We start from the raw sequence: 22,977 nt of genomic DNA on the forward strand, positions 1-22,977 counted from the left end.
GCTCCTCAGCCCCTCATCCCCTCGGCTCCTCAGCCCCTCATCCCCTCAGTCCCTCATCCCCTCGGCTCCTCAGCCCCTCGGCCCTTCGGCCCCCGCGGGTGCCAAGGAGCCGGTGGAGGATCCCTTCAGAAATGTCAAACAACGTGGGAAGAAAGCGCGGAGAAACTAAGGTAAAAAGTACGGAAAACAGCCAATATTGGGCATCCCGGTTTTAACTCTGGCAGTACCGATAGCAAGCAATAAAATGCCCTTTCTTTGCGTTCTCGCACCACCTCCGCTAACAGAGCCCAGGGGGCGGCGGTCGCCTCGGAGCCCGCGCGGGGCCGGCTCTGTCAGGGGCCCGGGCACGGCGCCAGGCTGGCTCGTGGCGCCGGCAGGACCCGCTGCCCGACACGCCGAACGTCGGAGCGCGGAGCCCCGCCGCCCCGCCGTCCCGGGACGGCTCCCCGGGACAGCCCCGCAGGTGCCGAGGGCGGCCCGGGTGACGCGCGGCCCCGGCCCCGCCGCCCCTCAGGGGTCCCGCGGCCCCCCCGGCCCGGCCCGCGGGGCGGCGCATGCGCGCGGGGCGCGGGGCAGAGCAGCGCGGGCAGCGATGGCCGGCGGGGAGCAGCGCTTGCCCGGCGGCCCCGAGCGGGTGGCGCTGAAGAAGGAGATCGGGCTGGTGAGCGCCTGTGCCATCATCATCGGTAAGGGCAGCGCCGACAGCTCCTCCGCCCGGCTGCGCTGCCGCTGGGGCGGGGGCTCGGCACCGGCCGGCGCGGGGACAGGCGGCGTTGGCGATGCGCGGCTCCGCGGGCAGGTGTGCGGCAGCGGCGAGGGGACGGCGCGCAGCGCCCGGCGCGGCTCGGCCGGCGGCTGCAACACACGGTCTGTGCGAGGCGCCGCCTGGAGTAGCCCCCTCTGCCCACTCCTCCAGCTGAACGTGCGGTTTCCCAAAGTCTTTTCCCGGTGCGCGGTGAGCCGCTGAGGTTCCTGCGGCGCTTACTTATCGGCTAAAGCAGGTGGATTGGTTTGTCTGAGAGCGGGGCTCCTCAGAGCGGCGGCGTGCCGGGACCCGCCGGGGCCGCCGCGCCGGCTGGCAGCGGGGCTGTCCCGCACAGCCGTCCTGGCGCGGGGTCAGCCCGCCCGCGGGGCCAGCCCGCCCGCGGGGCCGAGCCCGCTGCTCCCCGAGAGTCAGACCGGGAAACTGGGGCACGGCGTGCCCAGCGCTGCCCGCGGGGCTCCGACACCCTGCAGCTGTGGGGCAAGCCTGGGGAAGGAAGGTTTGTCCCGGCGGATGAAAGCAGCCTCTGCTAACCCAGTCAGCCTCAAAACCCCGCAGGAAGAGCCAGCCGTTCCTGTCGCCAAGACCTGGGGACAAGACTCGCAGGGACAGTTGTGTCAAGGTCCGTGGCAGCCCAGCAGGATCTGCCACATCCATGGGAATGCACTGTTCAGTAGCAGAATTGGCTGGGACCCCCCGATGTGTCTCTGTGATTGATGTCACCAAGCTTGAGGAAGAGGACTAAACTGCGTGCTTCCTATAGGTGATCATATTGCCCTACTGCAATTTTATGCTCTTCGTCATGTATGCCTTTATGTCCCGTGCAGGTGGATACGGGCTTGCAAAAAAAAAAATTAAAAATTCAGTGCCATTGAACAGGATCATTGTGAGCAAGGCTGTTATATGAAAGGAAAACATTTCAGTCCATTCCCATAGTGAAACACTAAAACCTGTACCTGCAGTTTTTGGGGAGATGTGTTCTTCATATCCAAAGATACCTTTATTTTGAATCCCTCAGCATATTTAAGGAGAACATGACCTTGTGTTAGAGTGAAGTATTGAGTGCTGCACATTGCTGTAGGTAAGGCACCTCCAGGGTTAGGTATTCCCCGAGTTGCTCTTGGACATAGGGAAGATTTATGGCATCTCTATCACTTGTTAGGTATTAGAATGGTATCTTGAGACTGCTACCTTTCTCTCCCAGTCAACCTTTCATCAATCTTACTTGCAATATCCTGCAAGCAGAATTCATATATGTCATGCCTATCCAAAATAAATCTTGTGAGATAGCCTCTCATCTAATCAGGGACATTTGAGCAGGGAAAAGCACTGACATTTATGATAAACTGTAGTACTCTCAAGTGGTCTAAGTGTTAGAGAAGGTTATCTGCTTTGCCACATAAAGCCTAAAAATTCTTCTGCAAGTTTCCCTGTATTTTCATAGAAGACATTTGAAACACAACTGTAGGATCCTATTTTCGTTTCGATTTGTTTGTGTGCAGATGCATGAACTTACATCATGTATCTTCTGTAACAAAGTGGTATGTAGTAGAAATATAGTCTGGCTTTGTAGGTGTCACTGCATAAAACATGACAGCCTCAAATCAGAGGGCACTGTAAATTACATCAGATAGACTTGCAAGCCATTGGTGGAGTTAACTAAATGAAATAATATTTTAAATTCCTTTATAAAAAAATAAAGTAGTTGATCCAAGCTGATATTAGGCAACCAGTTAATTCACAAATTTTCTGTTTGATAGAATTTAACATAGGTGAAAGATTTATTTCCAAGTGATTCAATAGCATGGAAAAAGCAGATGCAGTCAGTGTGTCAGAGCCTGTGGAACAGACAAAAGGACAGACCAGGACTTTAATGTGAGCCATTATATTGGATTTCCTGGTTTTGAGTGGAGGAGGGAAACCCATTTCAAGGGTTTACCCATCAGATTCTGATGCATCCCACAGCAAAGTCATAATGCAAACATACTTGAGAACACCAAGAAAACCAGAAATGGCTTTTGAAATAGACTCTTCTTGCTCTGTATGGACATAAGGATTATTTTGCTTATTTTTCTTTAAATGTTCTTGAAGGTACAGAAAATGTATGAGCATATTTTATATTATCAGATAGAAGTTTAATGTTCTGGTTTAGCTGACTGTTCTACAATTCTTATCAGCTGCAGAATGGTTATAGAGAATTATAATCTTCTAGTAATTAAGAAGAAAAAACATGAGGCAGTATTTGAAAAATACTGTAAAATATGAGTTTATAAATACATTATTAATAAGTTTATGGTTGCCTTCTGTACACTAACTCTGCTTCTTTAAAATAAGGTATTATAGCTGGGGAGTCAGATTGTGCTAGGGAGCACTCAGAAAGCAACCTTGGGGCTGGGAGCACCTTTGTCACCATGACACTGTATTTGAGAGTATTCCACTAATGGCAGGATGTAGTGTGTAGAATTTGCAGTCTGTTAGTACTCCATCAGAGTCTCAGCCAAGAGAATAAAAACAACCTCTCTGGGTACCTCACACCATGCAGGTTAAGCATGCCATGGCTGGAGCTAAGGAGGGGCTCAGCCTGCCCTGGGGATATGGGGCACATCCTGGTCCAGGGAGCAGGGAGGGCACAGGCAGCCTGTATCCTGCCAGTTGTCCTGAACCTCCCATACCCTGTGCTAATTCCCTGGAAAACAGGTCTTCCTTCTCCATCTTCTTGATGTGTTTGGAATTGTAGGGCAATTTTCTTACTACTTTTGCAACAGAGGTATTCATCAACACAATAAATTGCTATGCTGTCTTAATGCACTCACAAAACTCATCCTTTCAAATTTTTATCCTCCTCTTAAAGAGGTTTGAAAAGTTTTGCCATAAGAAATACCATTCATGTGACAAAAAACTATGCAGGAAAAAAACCATAATAAACTATATCAAATTAGGAATGTATCTTTCCTATATCCACCCCATAGAACAGTCTCCTGATTTCTTCCAGCAGCCTAGCTTTTGTACAACAGAAGTCTTTCATTACTTCGTTTATATTTTTTAACTTGTTTACAAACAAGCCTGATTAGAGAAGAAGGCTACTTCCAAAGTTTATTTCACACTGAAGTAGAAGACGGTTCTTCTGAGCATCCTGATGTAAATACAGGTACTAAATACAAAACCTTTTAACTCTATTTAGAGACTGGTAGTTAATGACTGTAAAACTGAAGAGTGTTTAGTAGTAGTAGCAAATCATTCTGGCAATTAATCTCTGTCACAGAAAGAGCACTTTTGGAAAGTGCCTGAGAACTGCTGTAGAAGCACCCAAACTGCTCTGTCTCAAATGTGGTGGTTAAGTACAGTGAAAACAAATCTCTCTTGGGCTCCAGACATTAATCAGCTAATGCATTCTTATACACTGCAAATCGAGCTTGCCAATACTTACATGAAGTGGTACAGCTTAAAAAGTAATGACATACATGTGTTATCATCTCCTAGATAATAACTTGTAGATAGTATATCATTGTTTGAAATCCACACTAGATTTTATTTAGTAGACACAGAAATCAATGCTGTATTTAATTGAATATTTATTTCATGCACATGCACATAGGTGGCTTTACATCTCATTTCTAGAACTGTGTATTTAATTAAGATTATTGCATGTATATTTTCTTAGAGCACAGGCTTCTTAGCTATACAGTGCCTTCCTTGGAGTCTTGCCTGTGTGGATAAAAAGTTAAGTAAGAAGTTCCATGACAATGTAATTTCTACCACATTCCATTGTTCTTTGGAAAAATACAAGAACTAGAAAGTGCAGGCTGATTAATGTCTTATACCAGCCTGGTTCTTTGGGTTTGAATAACAAACTTCACCGTTCTTACATTAGAAATGTATATTTAACTGTATACACAAATTGTATATATAACACATGTAAAAAGGGTTGTTTGACTGTTTAATACAGACCAAGTACAAAACAAACAGTTAAACATCTCTTAAAACCTTTATTTGTGTGGTTGTAAAACTACATGAAAGTAGCCATAGGGTCATCCTAGCATTATGATGAAGTCTGTTGCATGCTCATGAATGATTTAATATCAGGTTATATGAGACCTACTAGAAGACTTACAAATTCAACTGCAATGAAATATGTCAGCTAAAGCTAAATACATCTTATTTTGCTGAGCACAGGCAGTCAAGTTATCTGCATCAGTTGACTTGGCATTGCTTAAAATATGCTTGTGATACTCCACTCACACACAAATTTGATGTAAGATCCCTTATAAACTAGTTCCTGCTTCAGGTCCAGTGATAGTAACAAAATTATATTGAGCTGACAAGTGAGCAGTATGTTCAGTTTTTGCTAGTTCTGAAAGTAACTTTCTGGAATTTATCTGTCCACACTGCCCAGAGAAGAGCACAGGCTTACTTCCAGCCACCCAGTGGATGGTCTCAGCAGAATGCCTACAGGCTGAAAAGCCTCCTTCCATCAGAGATGCTTCCTCAGTCAGAGTTCTCCTAGTATGGGGTGCAATTTCCTGCCCACACCATGGTAATCCATCAACAGCACAACTGAGCTGCCTTGGTTGTCATTATATCTGCCTGTCATCATACTTACATACAAATAATTGCATATGCATGTACATGGAAGCTTTTATTTGCATAAATATCACTTCCAAGTGCACCGCTCCAATGTGATTTTTCCTTCTTGTCAGTAACAAAAAACCATTTGCCAGCCTTCCTGTGTGTCAATTAGCTGTCTCCTTACTGCTGTGCCTCCTGCCATTCTGACACCCCTTAAAATCCCACAGATAGTCTTTGCTGGCAGAAATCTAGGATTCAGCAAGCTGCTAGCTTAACACTGGGGAGAGAGAACACGTGGAACTGGGAATAGCCTTTATATTCCTCTTTTTCAAGTGGAAATGGATAGGTATTAATACACAGTGCTTGCTGTATTCTCTCTGGTCATGTTTCATGTGCCACCATTGTTAAGTGGACTGGGTTTTGGTCATTGAATCAGATCCAATTATTAATCAAGTAACATTTCAAATCATTAGGAGATTGTTACTAGTCAGACCCAAGTTGCAGGACTGCAGCAGAAAGAAAGATACATGAAAAAAAAACCACCATCTACATTACTGGGTGATTTTTCCTGATTTCTGTGATCCTGCCTGGAGTCACAGAAAACAGTGTTGTTGCAGCAAGAATTTTCTCCCTCTCTGAATCTGTGTGAGACCATTTCATTTTTATAGCTGACTGAAGTTTTAGGACACACTTTTGTTTGGTGACTTGTGAGAGTAATACAGATTACATTTCAATGCTTGTCTCTCAAAAAAAAACCCCAATTGTTTTGAAACACCTTAGAAAGGAGTCAGCCTTCCTTATCTGTTACACACCTTGCTAACTAATATTTTGAGCATTTAGTCCTACATGGCACTTTCTGATGTAACACACAAAGTTTACAAATGCACAACTGGTTTTTTTTTTCAGGGCAGTCGTTCAGGATTGAGCTCTGGACTGTAGAGAACTGTAATTCAGTACCTTGTCCTCTCATAAATGCAAATTATGGTTTAGTAAAGTCAGTCAATCCTTGAGATAAATGGCACATATTCCTTATTAGTGAGAAACCACAAAGACTCTTTTGAGGGACTTGAGAATGTTTTTTCCATGTAGCCCAGAGGCTTAGGCTCAGATTCAGAACTACTGAAAATTACATGTCCACGTTCCATATGTACATTTAAGCTGATAAGTATCCATAATTTAGTACTGTAGCCAATAGGAAAAAAGGTTCATACTACTGAGAAAGATCCAGTAATGCATTTTGAAAAAAAGAAAGCTGGAGATCACAAAATCACCAGGTTGGAAGAGACCTTCAAGATCATCGAGTCCAACCCAGCCCCAATATCTCAACTAAACCCTGGCACCCAGTGCCACATCCAGGCTTTGTTAAACACATCCAGGGATGGTGACTCCAGCACCTCCATGGGCAGCTATTCCAGAACTTTATCACCCTTTCTGTAAAAAACTTTGTCCTAATATCCAACCTGTATTTCCCTTTGCCCAGCAGATGCCCATCCAAAATGCAAGTTACATTTATGGCATGATATTCTAAGGGTGATACCATATTCCCACGTTCTTCAAGACTGTTCCAACATACAGTTCTCCACCAGAATTGTTTGGGGTAGCCTTTTACTTGAGTTTAGGGAGCTGAAAACAAGCTGCAGTTTCAGTTGAAAGTAAAAATCATGGCAAAGTTCAAATTAAGGTTGGTTAAAATTCAGAGAGATTCTGCAGCTTCTCTGGGCTAGTGGCTTACCTCTGAGACTAAACTGACTTACAGAGGAAGTCTAAAAAAGAGCTGTAGTTAGAAATTCCTGGCAGAGGAGGAGGGGGAAAGAGCCCTAAAAGCCTTAACTTTATATTTTTCTTTGCTGAATATTTTTGGAGAAAGAAAAGGGTTTTATTTGTCCACATATGTGCCTTTCTGCTGCAGTCAGTATCAAGGAGAATTCAGCATGTGAGGTCCCACATGTACAATATGAAGAGAAAACAAACAAACAAACAAACAAAAGCTAAATTTGTACTTTCCTGCAATTGCCACACAATTCTGTTTCCAGGTCATTAGCTATCAAGTATTCATTGACTGATGGTTTTGGTTTGAATGGGTTTAGTTTGGGTGAGTTTTGCTAGTTCTGGGGGGTTTTTACCTTCCTACCTTGTAAAAAAGTAGAAAATTCTGATTGAGACACAGTGACTGATCACAAGGCTGAAGCAGTGAGCTCCGTGCAGTGAGTGCCAGGAGTTCAGATACCCTGCAACACAAACTCCTTCCTTGACAGATGAACTAACAAAGGTAGCATCCTTTGGTAAGTGTCTCACTCCTGATCTGGCAGTACAGTGCCTGCTTTCAGCAGTGCCATAAATCTCCACTCGTGTTCCCTTTTCCTGTGCCTTGCAGCTCATTTCCTTCTAGCATAATGTAGCCTTTTCTGTTGAGAAAGTCTGCTCTGCTTTGGCAGGCTCACAACAAGCAGAAATGGTTTGGTGGAGGTTTAGCTTTTTTTTTTTTTGTTTGCAGCTTTTCATGTGCCAAACTTTTCCTTTTGAGACCCTGTTCTTTGTTGTACCGTGGGGGGAGTCTCTACTAGCTGCCACACTTTTGTCACCTTGATTGCAGCATGATAAAATGAGAAGGCATTTGTCAGTACTGAAGTGCCCCAAATATAAAACATCCTAACAGTGTTGTGTTATTCTGCTGGTCCTTAAAAACCCAGAACTCTCCCAAAGAGTTCTTTAGCAGATGTTCCATGGCAAAGAGCAGGGAGCCAGCAATCCAACATTGACTGAGCATCTCAACACCCTAATTCCTTGTAAAATGCTTGTATCCCTCTCTGTATAGTGAGAAGGCATAGAGAATATGCAAGCCCTGTTGTTCTACAGAGGAGAGATATGTGTAGTGGTAAACACATTTATTCACATCATCCTCCACAAGATCTCTTTATGCAGTATTAGTTTATTCTCCTAATGTTTTCTCCTGGCCTTTGCAAGTCAGGAATGAAAAGTAAGATTTGAAGAGTGATTGTCTACAAACTGTTCCCATCTTCAGGAGCTTGCAGATGCTGTTTTTCTGATTGCAGGGTAATGGACAAACCAGTGAAGTGTTAGGCTGAGGTGTTTTAAGTTCTTTCTTCTAGACATGGTTCATCATCTCTTGCAGGCAATAGAGACAAATTCCACTGGATCTCAGAGCAAGGAAGGTGGTGAGGGCTATACTGGTGATGTTTAACTCTGAGGAATTTCTGTATCATTGAGTAATGGAATAACCCCTGGAGCTGAATTGCTCTGGTTCATTTAACACTTTCTTTAGAATGGTACCAAAACTTACAGAAAACTAACATCTTTTTGCATCTGAAAATCAAGTTGAATTCTTTTTTATCTGATCCTTAAATAATGGTGTAATCATACTTCAGATGTGGGACCAAAATATCAATAGTGTAAAACTAGCAAGGTTATTTCTAATTCCAAGAAATAGGTCAGTGATCTGAATGAGTGGCAGTTTTTCTGCTGTGAAAAACAATAGCTCTTTCATCAGTTATATGAAATATGCTGCTTAATCTGGATCAGGCCAAACATCTTAAAATAGTATACCACAAAAATTTATGTTTGAACAATATAAGGGCCTTATTTACATCCACAAATACCAGGAGAAATCAAGTTAAGGAAGAATCTCATTCTGTTGAATACACTGGGTCAGAAAGCTAAAATCCACAATATTAATGTGATATGTGGCAATCAATGTCACAAGGCTGCCCATCACAAAATTTCTAATTCACCTGTAGCACTGGCCAACACTCAGGCACATTAATTATTGTACATTAACTTTGGGTTAGAAAACCACACAGGGACAAGCAGTCAGTGTAAAAAGTTGTTGTCTTACAGAGATGCATCCAGACAGTGGAAGACAAATGTTGAGGTTTGAATATTGAAACGCCTTCTCTGTAACACAAGGAGTTTTGTGGAAAGGCCATTGAACATATATGACATTGTAAGCTACAGGTGTGACAAGAAAAAACATCCTTACTTGGCTAGTCTCCCAGTTCCTCAGTGTCTTCCTTCTTTTTGCTGTTAAATTGTGTAACTATCCTGAGAGAAGGAGAAAAAGCTATTAACAGGTGCCATATATTACAGGTTTTTAATGGTATTGTGCTGTGAGATTGCTCCTGGTCAGGCCCCACGAAGAAGGCTGATGAATCCAGAAGAGTGTTTCTTGCATCCCTGCCAATCTATGCCTTGGAAAGGATCAATATGTGTTTCTCCATAAACATGAAGATAATGATTGCCAAGGAATGAGGACTTACAGCTTTAAAGTGTGTGCTTTTATATCATAAAAATTCATCCTTTTCTACAAAACACACAGGGGATCATTTTTTCTTAGGGAGTTGCAAGAAAAGGACTGACAAGAATGAAAATGTGGGGTCGAGTTCATTATCTGGATTGTTTCAAAATTCTTTAGCAGCTCTCCTGAGAGCTTAATAGGACAGGATTTACTTGTTTGTTTTAAGGGAGGTCACCTCTGACTATATTTCATTTCTATTTCCCCATGGCTTATATTTTTATCTGCCCAGATTTTGTCCTGTTTTGATAGCAGACTTATTATTTGGTATCTGGGGTTTCAAGCCTTGTTTTATCACTAATATAAAACAACTCAGATAGTTCTGATTTCCTGAAAGGAATAAGAAACTGTATCAAAAATGTCATTCTAGGTCTCCATAAATACAGGTTTCTTTTTTCTGATACTTCTAAATGCAGTCTGAAAACTTGAAAAATTATACACTTTGGAAACATACATAATCAAGTCTTTTTATAAGAGTCTTGAAAATAGTAATAGCCTTAGTTAGTACAGAAGAGCAGAGAGTATCCAAGCTTGTTAAGCTTGCAAACACTGTACTTTGACTCAAGTAAATTTAAAAATAGCTGAATCAGTATTTTGAAGAATAAAGGAAAGAAGTGTTTGATTCTGGTGCTGTCCTCACATTCCTAGCCTTCAGCTTGAAAGGGATTTCCATGTGTGTGATAGAATTAAAATATTTGTAATTAAAAAAGCTGACAAAAAAGCTGACAAATCACATTTTTTTGTACTCCTGCTAGTAGATCTTGTTGCAATTAAGCCATTTCTTATGGTAAACTCTGCCAGAAACCAGTAGGACACAATGTCTCCATGTTTTTTGGTTGTGGACAGGGCCAGTTCCCTAGCAACACTGCAAGATTTAAGCAGACTTTACAAAAGGTGCCCAATCCTGTACATATTACAAGTGCATACAGAAGGAATAGCTCTCCTTCACATGTTTGTGCTCCTGACAGAAAATTAAAGACCCTTTTCTTAATTGGTCCCAAGTCCCTCAAATCCTACTGAAGGCAACAGGAGTGGAGGACTTCATTGCCTTATAGGCTTTAAATTAAATTAAAGCAGCTAGATGCAAAGCACACTAATCCTTTATTGCCCACATACCTGAGGGAGGTTGGCAGTCAGTTGAAAATGAACTTCACTGTGTCCAGCTTGCACAGCAGAGAGCAATACCAGCAAGTGTCATCTGTTGGCGTTAATTGAACTTACAGGGGCCAGTCCCATTCACTCATTTTACCACAAATCCAAAAATGAGCACCCTTGGCATTGACCAAACATAGCCAGGGGATAGGAGCAGCATCCTGGCTGCCCTTCCCAGCAGGTGGGGATCAGCCTCTGTACTTCAGACAGGGAAAGGGCCACACAAAGGGCAAAAGGAACAAATTCACTTCTAGCCACCAACTCACAGACTTGAAGGGAGGGCTGTGAATATACCATCTATTGAAATCCCTTTGTTTCCCTTTGAGACCTTCCGAAATACTCTGAGGAACTCTTGGCTGAGATTTAGCTGCTCTGAAGCACTAGAACTGAAAAACCAAAAACCAAGGAGAAAAATTCTGTGAAGTGACATTTATAAAGAGCATGCTTCAACAATAAGTCTGATACTTCAGGAAACCAGGGAAAAAGAAAACAAGGCAGATCTCCAGTCTCTTGCCAAACTAGAACAGGAGGTGTGGATTGTAACCAAGGTCCCATACACTGATGGCAGGGATGTTCAAGTCTGTGTAAACTTCTATTTTGCAGGATTAGCTAATTTAATTCTGTTTCTGTGTACTCAAACTATTCTGTGAACAAGTTTTTCTGTTCAGGGGGCAGGAGTGACATTCTTTTGATGAATTTTTTTATACAGGTGGTCAACTGCTTAGATAAGCCTGTTACATAAAGACATCAATGAGCAACATGAAGCCTCATAATTCTGAAGATACTTAATTTCAAAAGATTGTTGTGATATTTGCAAATACAAGATTCATACATGTGTAAGAATATTATATAGCAATGTTGCAAACTCCTGGTCATATTACAACAGGTCCTTAAATTCCCAGATCAAAGGTATTTAAGAACTGCAAGAAAAGCTGCCATTTCTTTTGGAAATCCAGGAGTTTCTAGTTTTCCACAGTAAACTTGTCTAAACGTGTTCTTTAAAATAAATTATGTATTTAAAAATAAAGTCAAGATACACTGTCAGCACAAGATACAAAGTCAGCACTGGTTCTAAATACATGAGGACAGCAACACATCATCATAAGTGGTGTCTGTCAAAGCATGTACTGATAGGTGTTTGTAAATCTCATTTAAAGTCAGGTTGAGCTGTTTACCAAAGTGCATTTTGAGTTAAGTGCAAGCTTTAAGTCAGGTATCATTGTGCAATAGCTATGCACACCCCAGGAAGCATAAATACTTTTTTTTTTTTTTTGCTTTTAAATTCCACCTCAGTTCATTGAGCATAGCCTATCTTTGCATTCCTTGATAAAACAGAGATAAAGCCACTTAGAGATGCAAATGCTGAGATTACCGTGCTGACAGGTAAAACTAACTACACAGAATATGCTAACACAGATTTACAGCCAGGAGAATGTAAACTTGAGAGCTTGAATGGTTTTCGTTTAAGGAGGTGTGAAATCTGCAACAACCCCAAGCTTTGCTAAGGAGTTCATGTCTTGTTTACATCTGCACCAAAATAAGGTTGTGTAAGATCCTAGGCAATGGCAGTTCTAAATCCATCTTTCTTCTCAATAACATAACATGAGCTACAACACAACAGCTGATGGATTTGGATGATTTGTTACTGCCATTTCCATATAGCTTTGTTTTAAATATGTATTGCCAGGAATTTCAATTCAGGAAGGCACTGTGACCATTTTAGCCTTTTACTGCTCAGGATACTACTGAAGAATAAGCTTTATATTAAAAGTTTAGCATTCTGAAGTTCCCATTATAGCCCTTCAGAAATCAAGGATTAACTGATGCCTGGTTTAGCTCTTAATGGATCCCAAGTTTGCAGAAGCTGTGTAAGCACAGTCAAAAATCCACCAACTAGCCTGAGTCTGAGGTCATTTTTGCAGGGCTCACCTTTATGGGAGCAAAGCAGAACACATAAAACCCAGTAATCTGAGAGAAAATCAGAGGCAAGAGTGGGAATTAGGTTTTGCTTTATTTGCAGTTGAGAATCAAGTTCAAGCTGTATCTTTTCTCCAGACCTGCTCATTCCTGTAATGCTGCCCCATAAATACCCACACTGTCCCTTGGTGATCCAGAGCACACACAGATTTTTGGCAGCCATAGCTGGGAGTTGCAAGGACACCAATACATGCAAACATAGTTTTTTATTTGAAAGGAGGAGCATTTTTCACAGCAGAAAGCTACAGAGGTAAGCAGGGAGTGTGGAGCAATGTGGGGGTCAGAGAGATGTGCCAACTTCCAGGCTGGTTTCTTCCTCTAGAGCCTAGACTTTAACAAAAAAAAATCCTTCTGTGTGCTGTGTAACTCTCCAAATTGCATACTGATGTTTTATTTAATCTTTCTGATTCGGGCAATGACACATCCATGAGGACTGACAGCTTTCAGGAATGGACAGCAAGAGGCTTTCCAACTGGGCAGCAGCTGCTGATGAATTTTCCAGACTGAATAATCTGTTCACCATGATTGATCACAATGAGCAAAAATAATAGAGTTAGGGGGAGAAAAAAGGAAAAAAATCCAGCATTTTCCATAAAACAAATTATGCTTCAAAGATGGTGCAGGGGTCCTTACCATTGGCGTGAGCAGGGCTGAAGAGCGGCCTGCTAAAAAGCTGTGTCTGTCATATTGTCCTTACCTGAGGCACAGCTGAACTCTTTGGCTGTTTTTACAGCTCAGTTGGTGAGCTTTACAGCAGCACTTTGGAACTGCTTTTCTTCTTGGTAAATACCAAAAATCATTGTAGGTGTAGAGGGCCCTGGCACAGTGCTCCCAGCGATGTAGCTGTCACTTGTGGGATTTCTCAGCTGAAGGACAAACATTAAATCAGCTGAATGAGCTGGCATCTGCCCCTTAAGCCACCACAGAAGGACTGAGAACCACTATCAGTTGCTTTCCTTAAAATCAGAATTCATCAGTCACACAGTGTCCTAGAGAAGACCCCATGTCCTCCAGCATGCTTGCAGGGCAGAGCTTTACACACTGCCCATTTCTACATCAGGGATTAAACAACACATTTCTGCCATTTGCAGGTAAAATTGTAAGTCAGGATATTGAGCTCCAGAGAGCAGAGAAACCAGATGTTGGACAGGTGACGAGGGCCAAAACAACATAAAGCTGCAGTGTTTATAGAGAGCAGTCAGTGTGCAGTGCTGCCCTTTCTTACCAGGGCAATCCAGGCATTATCACAGGCATCCTCCATATCCCTCTCACAATACCAAGGTAGGTTTGGCTTTCAGTTTCTCTGTGGAAATTAGTAGGAGGGTTGAAGCCTCTTTCCTTTGCTTCAAGGGTCACAGTAGCTCTTTTATGTGCTGAAGTCCCACAGTCAGGGAGGAACTTGGAGCCTCTGCTCCCCATAGCCCAGGTACCACTGCCAGTGGGAGTGCAGTGGGAACCACCAAAAAGGACTGCTCTGCAGCTGTCTGTGGGCTTCCCTCATCCTTACCTGGCAGCACTGCCCTGCAATAAATCCTGCTCAAGGTCCCTGGTGTCAAGGAATAAGGCAAAAGAGGAAGGTGCAATATGGAGGTCAGCAAAAGTAGCAGGTTGTAATCCCCTCCTGGCACAGCTGTACTGCTGCACAGGCTGCTTTGGGTGCAGCAGCACGTGGGAGCTCACAGTGGGAATATCCCACTGAAAAAGTCACCCAGTGCCCAGAAGGCTTTTCCTGATTTCTGCCTTATCATTGCAGCATACAGAGAAGGGCAAGGGAGGCTGAGGTTTCCTCCTCGTGGTAATGAAATGCAGCCCACATACCCCAATGCTGGCAAGAGAAGAGGAGAGCAAGTCAGAAGTTAAGGAAGTAGAGAAATCAGACCAAGTACAAGAGTCAGAACAGAGGAGCAGGAAATAAAGCAGTGGACTGTGTGCCTGAAAAGAGGAGACAGAGCCTGCAGCCTGTGAAAGGATTAGCAGAATAAAAGGAGTTTCAGTTTAGAACAACAACAAAATCCTATCATACAGGCTTTAACTTCTTCTTTGAAATAAACACACTGTAACAGTGTTTCTCAAATAAAACTGAATAAAACCATGCACTAGCAGACATCTGTCATCTTTATTATTTCACATGCTCCAACAGGCCTGATCTGCAGCACCTCCTGACCATTTATCTGCCTTAGTGCAGATCTGGGCTCTGCACACATCACTGAATGTTTGGTCTCCAGTGGGTCAGGACTGGCACTGACAGATAGGGACAAGCCGGGTTCATTCTCAGTTGTAGGCCCTGCAATTTTGGACCAAAGGACAAAAGGATCTGTAAATTCTTCTATCATACCCAATGTATGCTCACTATGCTCACATACATTCTCAGGAGAGCATGATGCTTGCAAGCCAGAGAACTGGATCAGAGCTTCCAGTGCTGGTTTTGGTTTTTGGAACACCTGCATTTGACTCAAGTACTATAATGAGAATATCCCCACATTGTATCTCCTTTAGTGAGGTCTTTATGGTACAGATGTGCCCTTCCTGCAAGTAGTCAACACGTGCCAAAGGAACCTCCTTTGAATGCTGTTGTATTTTGTGAATACCATGTTACCAAAACAGAGGCTGAAAAGTTTTCTTGATGAAGTTTGTCTTGGTTAACCTGCTCCTGTTGAAGAAAAGTAATTGACAAATTATCACTAATTTTACAAAAAGGTAGAACTTTTAAACCACCATGTTTTTGTGGGTTTAAAGTGTTGGGTACTTTGGCAGAGGTTGGATTACTAATGGCCTGAGCATGGTCAGTCTCCTGTGACAAGCAGAAGGTTTCAGGTGAATAGCAGAGCACTGCAGTGCCATAAATGCATCTTGCAGGATTAGAGTACTGCATTCCTTTAAGGCTGCCTTCCACTACCAGTGGAAAGGAAATCTAAACAAACCATCATAATTAAGCAGTTTATATACCTTAAGCCAGAGCCAAATGTGTGGCTTATACTTTTAAAGAACTATTCAAATGGCTCCAGATATATTAAAGGTCCTGTGAAGACTGAGGTTAGCACAAATTTACCTTGATTGCTGTTGTCTAGATTGTGATTTTTTCATCTAATTTCATCTAATTTTGTTAGCAACACAGCTGCCTAACACACTCCCAAAATCACAGCAGTGCAGATGGCATGCACAAGTTGTATCCAGTTGCTAGTTCTGTTTATTAGTGGTCTTTGCAATTTAACAAGTCTTATATTTTCTTAAAATAACAGTTGAGAAGGCAGAGGTTGTTCTCTCTCTGGGGAAGGATGCATGCCATCATCCTGCAGACTGGTTGATTATTAGGGAGAACAGCAAAAATTTGGCACCCACTGTAACCTTTGCTAAAATTCAGGATAAGAATGATATTCCATCCTTGCCACAGCTCTTCAGGTTCTCCAGATAAGATATTTCCAGCCCATTTCCCACTAGGTGGGCAAGTCTGCTTTTTCCCTGTCCTTCATGCAGCTGGACAGGGCACAGCTGTGCCTTGCTGGGCAGATATTCATTTTAATATATAGAAATTTAAATTATTTACACATCTCCACAGTACTTCATGCAACAGCAAAATCTAACCCTAATCACTGGAACAGACTGTTGCAGACCTTGTAAGGCTGCATCAGGTATCATTAGTCAAGTTATACCTGAAATATTTACTCTGTTTAACTCAGTTTTCTGTTCTGTCCACACTGTCATTGTTAGAAAATTTTGGTTCTTCAGGCCCTCATGGACTACACATGCATATTAGTGCTCAGAAGGTAAATTATGTTCTTTATACATCTATCAGAAGTTAAGGAACACTCTTCTGTCAGTATCTAAAGCAGCCTGATTTTTAAAATCTTTAAAGTTGTGTGTAGTATAATCAGATTATAAATTCTTAACACAGTAAAATCCAGTTGGAATGTTAGAACAGCAGTTTATAGTGGCTGGTCATGTTCTTGCTTGCTAGGAATTTTAACATAAATATTTGAAGTCAGGTTTTAAGTTTGTTTAATTTTGTTAAATACTAATCCCTTTAGACATTAAATTATCACTGTTATTTTTACAACCATTTTTGAGGGGTTTTTTTTGCAAGCATTAGCAGAGCGGCCATAATTCATTTTCCACTAATACAGAAATTCCATTTTTTTACTTGCATATGATGTTAAATGGCTATTATTTTAATGCCAGGCTTTATAGATCCTTTTATTCTTTATTTGTTTTTCATTAAGAGTTTTCTTAATGCTATTTAAAAGCAAAAAACTCCACGAAATTGCATCAAATACCTTAACTGCCACATAGCCTAAATTCACGTTTGACTAGAGGTCAAGAAAACACACTTGATGTGTTTGGTAGTTTTAATTCCATTGAGTCCCTACAGCCTAGCAATTTTTTATTGTCTTGATTCAGGATTTCATTTAGTCTTTGTAGTTCAGCAGGGGAGGAGGGGACACGTGCAGTCCTTGCATTGGATGCTGCACTGGTGTGGTGCAGGCAGCTCCTCTCCTGCGTGTGGCTGAGCCAGAGCTGCAGCTCAGCCAGGGCAGGGAGCAGCAGGTGGATTTACTGTGAACAAACAGAGTCACTGGGACTCTGTGCTGCCACAACATTTCCACTTTGCACCAAAATTAGGAGCTGTAAGTTTTTGCCTGGCTTTGGAGCTGTGTCATGCCCCCAGTTCACAAACCAGAACCGGTCACTGACATCCTCAGCTGGGAGTGTTTAACTCCTGGCAGCCAATTAATGGCAATTAGCAGCACCAGACGCTGCTTCATTTAGCAGATTTCTGCTACATACATACATAAATACCCATGATGGGTTACATCGTCACCATTATTGACATAATCCACCTTATATTTAATTTGGATTTAAAGTTGGCGAAGCACAATTCCTTTTTATTAAATTTTTTTGTTGCTGTTGCCAAACAAGATTCTCAGTTCTTTACAATATTTTCAACTGAGAAAAGATATATTTATTTATAATTCCTAGGAAGGATGCAAAGCTTCAGCATTTGTTTATAAGAGAACTTTTTAAAGCAGTGATACAGACTGTCATCCTGTTGGCCTAGTCAGTGTCTACATAGATGTGGGAGTCCCGAGAGGATAGGAGAACTTTTTGATTATTATTCTATTCTCAGTGAAAACTGTCTGTATCTGCTGTTGAGGATACAATATACCAATATATCAAGAAAGAGCTGTACCCGAAATCAGGCTGGTGTCAAACATTACTTTAAGAGGAAAAAAAAAATCCCATTTTCTACATCTTGCACACATTGACACCAAGTAAAGGGTGCCAGACTTGCCCTTCATAGTAAATATACCCAGACACATACTCAGCTCCTCTGTCACAACTGCAGCAATAAAACACCCACACTGCAGTTGGGGATATCATCTTTGATGATGCTCACTACTGAGGCTGAGCTGTCTTACTGGTTCCTCTTGTGATTCAATAAGCATGGGATGCACCTCTATTGTAAATGCAGGTGAATCCAATAGGAAGAAATGATGATGTCTGACTCAATTCAGAAGGCTGAATGATTTCTTTATTATAACTATGCTAAAATACATTAATATACTATTTAAAAGGAGCATACTAAAACTACATACTACTTTCTCTGACTCTAACCCCAACACAACTCGTGACCCTCTCTGAGAGTCCAGCCCCAGGTTGGTTGGATTGGCCATCAGGCTCAAACAATCCTCACCAAAATCCAACCAAGCACTCACTCCAGGTAAACAATTCTCCAAAAACATTCCACATAGGAAAAACAAGGAGCAGAAATAGAAATTGTTTTCTCTTTCATTTCTCTCTGTGCACCTCTGTGAAAAATCCTGAGGGAGAGAAATGTGCTTGCCACACACCTCCACAGCAGCACTGAGGGCAGCAGGACACCCAGCTAACACAGGCATTGCCCTGCCTGCCTTTGGGCATCACATCCCCACCTCAGACCTGCCCTGGGTGTGGAGTGCCATCTCCTGAGGCCAGCCAGCAGCCCTGCATGAAAGCAGGAGGCTGGCAGGATGCACACTCACAGTTCTTTAGCCTGCTGTAATCCTTCACTGAACAACTAGTCACAAACTGATTTACCTGACTGTGGCCAGAAAGGAATTAAAAGGCACAGAATTTCTTTGTTGTTAATACTTCACTTTGTAAGGGAAAGAGCTGCTTAGACAAATTACTGATCCATTCAGAATTTCAGATGATCTTTAAAGAAACGTGCATGCAATAAAAGGGCGTGAGTGATATTTTTCTTTGCTAGCTATACAGGAAATTGCTTGGTTTTATCCAAGCAAGACCAAATATGGTCTCTACATATAATAAATCCATTCTTACAGAACTGATGGGTACTTTCAACAGGCTGCAAGATCCACTGTTTTTATAGTCTGTATTGTGTGCTGCAGATAAATAAAAGATGCCCTAAGGATTTTGCATACTAAGTGAATATGCTAAGTATTACCAAGCTCCTTTATTTTCTCACAAGCAAAGGGGTACTGTTTTCCTTCAAAGTGCAGTTCTTGAAGTGTTTTGGTGAGAATTCAGCTTTTGTTTAAGAAATGAGTTTTATATTAAAAGACATCAAAACCCCATACCCACATTCCCTCTCATACTTCAAAAGCCAAAGGCAAAATGAAAACACTGGATTTTTCAATAAGCCAAATGTCCTAATTTTCACATCATTACCACAGTTCCCAAATGGTTTAGCTCTGCATGAGCTGCTGACCTCAGAGCAAAACTACATGCTGCATGTGTGTGACTGGTCTGGGAAAGCCATTCCAGGGCCAGGTCACAAAAAATCCTAAACATAATTAGATAAACAACTGGAGATTTGAAAGGTTGGGGGTTTGGCATTCTCTTCACAGAAAACCAGGTTTGGGACCCACTTCCACTGAGTCAGAGATGGAGTGTGGCTGACAGGAGAGGCTGGACCCACCTCACACCCATGTTCTAGCAGCTGCTTTGGGCTCACCTGACCCAGAGGTTTGGCCTCTTGGGCTGAGCATGCAGCTCGCAGAGGACAGGCTGGGCTCCTCACTGCACCTCTGAGCTGGAAACAGCCACAACTTCCTCTGTTTGAGGAGAATACTTTCTGGCTGCAACTATCTGAATGAGCAGGACAAGGGCCACACAGCCTTCTGGATGGTTCTTCCATGCAAACATCCTGCTAATTTTACTACCAGCACTGCTGGATGTGTTACTTGACTTGAGAGATTAAAAGATACAGACATTTTTTTTTTCATTTCTTTTGTATTTCCCTCTCCTGTTTCCTATTTTTCTAGGATATGGAAACTGCTCTCAACATTGTCCCAAAAAAAAAAAAATAATGATGCTGGATAAGATTTCAGAAGTGATATATATATTTCAGGATATTTTGCTTGCCTTCAGATTTATAGGGGTTGGTAACATGATCTTTAAACAAAAGCTGAGGTTGTCATGGTATTTTTATACCAACGATTCCATATTATGTGAAAAGGAGGAAAAAAGGCAACAAACACCAAGAAACAAGAGATTACAAAATATCACGTTATGTATGGGAAAGAGTGCATATTGCATTTTCTCACACCTAAAGCTGCTCACCAAATTGCCTCCAGTTCCTGCTGACCGAGACATCCTTAAAACTGCTTCTCATCAGGCAGTTTCTGACATCTTAATTTCTGGAGCATTTCAGTATCTCCACCATACCTATTTTTAAACATGTCCTACACCAAGTGAAGTGAAGGTACTTTTTGGACACATTTACCACATTCATGGCAGATTTTCATAAGAACATTTTGTTATCAGAAGGGGTGTAGCACTTCCACTCCTACTGATACAGCTTTTGCACATGTTGTGAGTGCAAAGTAATATGAAATACATCATGGCTTTGGAAGATAATTTTTAATTATTCTTTATTCATTCATTAATGATATGACATTTTTTAAAATATTATTCACTACTTAATTTACAAAAAAAAAAAAAAATAGTAGAATGTTTGTATGAAAGAACTATCCAGAAATCTGTCTGGTCTTTGTCCTGCTCCTTCAGATAGTTGCACCCAGAAAATGTTCTCCATAAACAAAAAAAATTCTGGCTGTTTCCAGCTCAGACAGGGTTGCAGATGAGGAGGACTGCTTTGGCAGACTTACCATAACAAGGCTCCATCATTCTAAGCCATGGACACCTGCTCCCTGCAGCCATTTGGATTTGAGAAAGAGCCCAGTGCCCCTCACTGCCCACCCCCCAGGCTGCCAGGGGCGAGCCATGCCCCTTCCTGGGGCAGAAACATGGAACACAGGGAGCTCTGACAATGCCAAGTGCAAGCACTCAAAAACCACATCAGTGCCTGTTATTTAGCCTGCACTGTGCCACACCACTGCCAGCACCCTCTCCCTGCAGTTCACCCCACCAGGACCCAGCTCTTCCCTGGGCTCATCACAGCATGGCCAGATCACACTGCTCCCCGTGCTGCTGCTGTTTGTCTCTCCATCCCCACCCTTCCCACCCTGCTGCAGGTCTGTCCATCCCCCAGGGCAGCTGAGTGGGTGCAGAAAGCCCAGCTCAGCCCCTGGCCAGCACAAAGGCTCAGGGAAGCACCTGCCAGCACCCCGAGCACAGCGCTGCAGAGATGCTGCAACGTTGGGTTTCTTGTCCACTACCAGTTTGAGGGACGCCAGGCTGTGTTTGGATTTCTTCATGTACAGACAACGTGGATAGGTGACCCAAGGGATAGGGGTGGAAACTGAGAGCCTGCTGAAGGGTGGGCATTTGCATCTGCTCTTTGCTGCCAAAAATAGCAGCAAACCTGAGCTAAAGTGAGCAAGGGTAGTGAGCAGGAGGAGATGGCATGGAAGGAGCCAGCAGACCCATTTAGGGGTTATTCTGTCTTTGGGCATTTGTTCAGTACTGGAGTGGCCAGAAAGGAATATGATTCCATCCCAAAGAGGCAATGGAAACCTACAGCTCTATCTTGGTAAAAAACAGTATGTCTGAACTTCAGCGTGCTCCCCAGAATACCACAGCTCCTCCCAGCAGTGCAGTGTTTCCAGGTACGTTGGTCTGTGAAAATGCAGGTACACAGGTAGGTAGGCTGGCAGGTAGCAGATCATTTTTCAGGGGCTTTTATCACTTAAGGTCTTTCTCCATATACACGAGTACAGCTGTTAAAACTGCAGCACACAGCAGTACCAAAGAGTCATAAGGCTTCCCCTGCAGACCCTTCCCCACCCTCAGGCCTCCTTGGGGCACTCCCCGGTGCCTTCCTGTCCTTCTTGTGCTGTGATGCCCAAACTGCCCCGGCACTGAAGGTGAGGCCCCCGGCCCAGAGCAGGGCAGAGCAGTCCCCTCCTGGCCTGGCAGAGCCCCAGGACAGGGATGTCCCTCCTGGCCTGGCAGAGCCCCAGGACAGGGATGTCCCTCCTGGCTGCCAGGGCCCTGCTGGCTCAGCTGCAGCTGCCACGGAGCAGAGCCCCAGGTCCCTTCCTGCAGCTGCTCTCAGCCTCTCCCTGCCCAGAGCACCCCAGAGCCAGGGCTGCCCCGGCCCAGGGCAGAGCGCAGCCCTTGCCTGAGCTCAGCTTCCTTGGCGGGGGCTGCCCTTCTCTCCATGTGCCTGGGTCCCTCTGCAGGGCCCCTCTGCCCTCACAGGAGGCAACAGCTCCTCCTAATTCAGTGCCATCAGCAGCTCCTGGGGTTCCTTTGAGCCCTGGGTCCAGACCATGAATGAAGATGTTGAGCACAGGGCTGAGGATGGAGCCCTGCAGAACCCCAGTGGTGACAGGCCCCCATCTGATGTCACCCAGCCACTGTCACCCTTTGTGCCCAGCTGTGAGCCAGCTGCTCACACGTCCTGTAACACATGATGGCCCCAAAGAGCACCTGGTGGTTTCCAGCACTCCATTTCTATACCCAGCACTGCTTCAACTCACATTGTCTCAATTGTCTCATTCTGTCCAATATTTTAGCCATGCCACATTATAACTTTAAATTTTATGGCTGATCACTAAGCAGCACAGATAGTGCAAGTACAAAATGCTTATGGATTTTTAATATTTCAGACTTTGAGATTACTTTTTCAAGTACAATCTTAAATCCATCTTTGGTGGCAAGCACACCTTTTGGGCCCATCATTATAGACAATGCTACTTTTTTGTTTTTTGACCTCCCAAACTGGCTGAAAATTTGCCTTAACTTGTTGAAATTCCTCTTAGGAGTGGATGAAAAATCTTTGTTACAAAGTCACTTCTAACTCCTT

At 43.1% G+C, this 22,977-nt stretch overlaps 1 protein-coding gene across 3 annotated transcripts in view; it reads left to right on the forward strand.

Moving 5' to 3' along the window:
- Nucleotides 1-574: 574 nt before the first annotated feature.
- Nucleotides 575-22,977, forward strand: part of SLC7A10 (solute carrier family 7 member 10) — a 40,822-nt gene continuing 18,419 nt past the window's right edge. For all 3 annotated transcript variants that reach the window (XM_021550386.3, XM_021550387.3, XM_085589445.1), the window contains exon 1: nucleotides 575-686. In XM_021550386.3, the coding sequence (XP_021406061.1) occupies nucleotides 593-686 (94 nt within the window). In that variant the 5' untranslated portion in view covers nucleotides 575-592. The remainder of the gene's footprint in view (nucleotides 687-22,977) is intronic.

Source organism: Lonchura striata, chromosome 11 (genome assembly GCF_050655825.1).
Source record: "Lonchura striata isolate lonStrDom1 chromosome 11, ASM5065582v1, whole genome shotgun sequence".
Taxonomy (NCBI): Eukaryota; Metazoa; Chordata; class Aves; order Passeriformes; family Estrildidae; genus Lonchura; species Lonchura striata.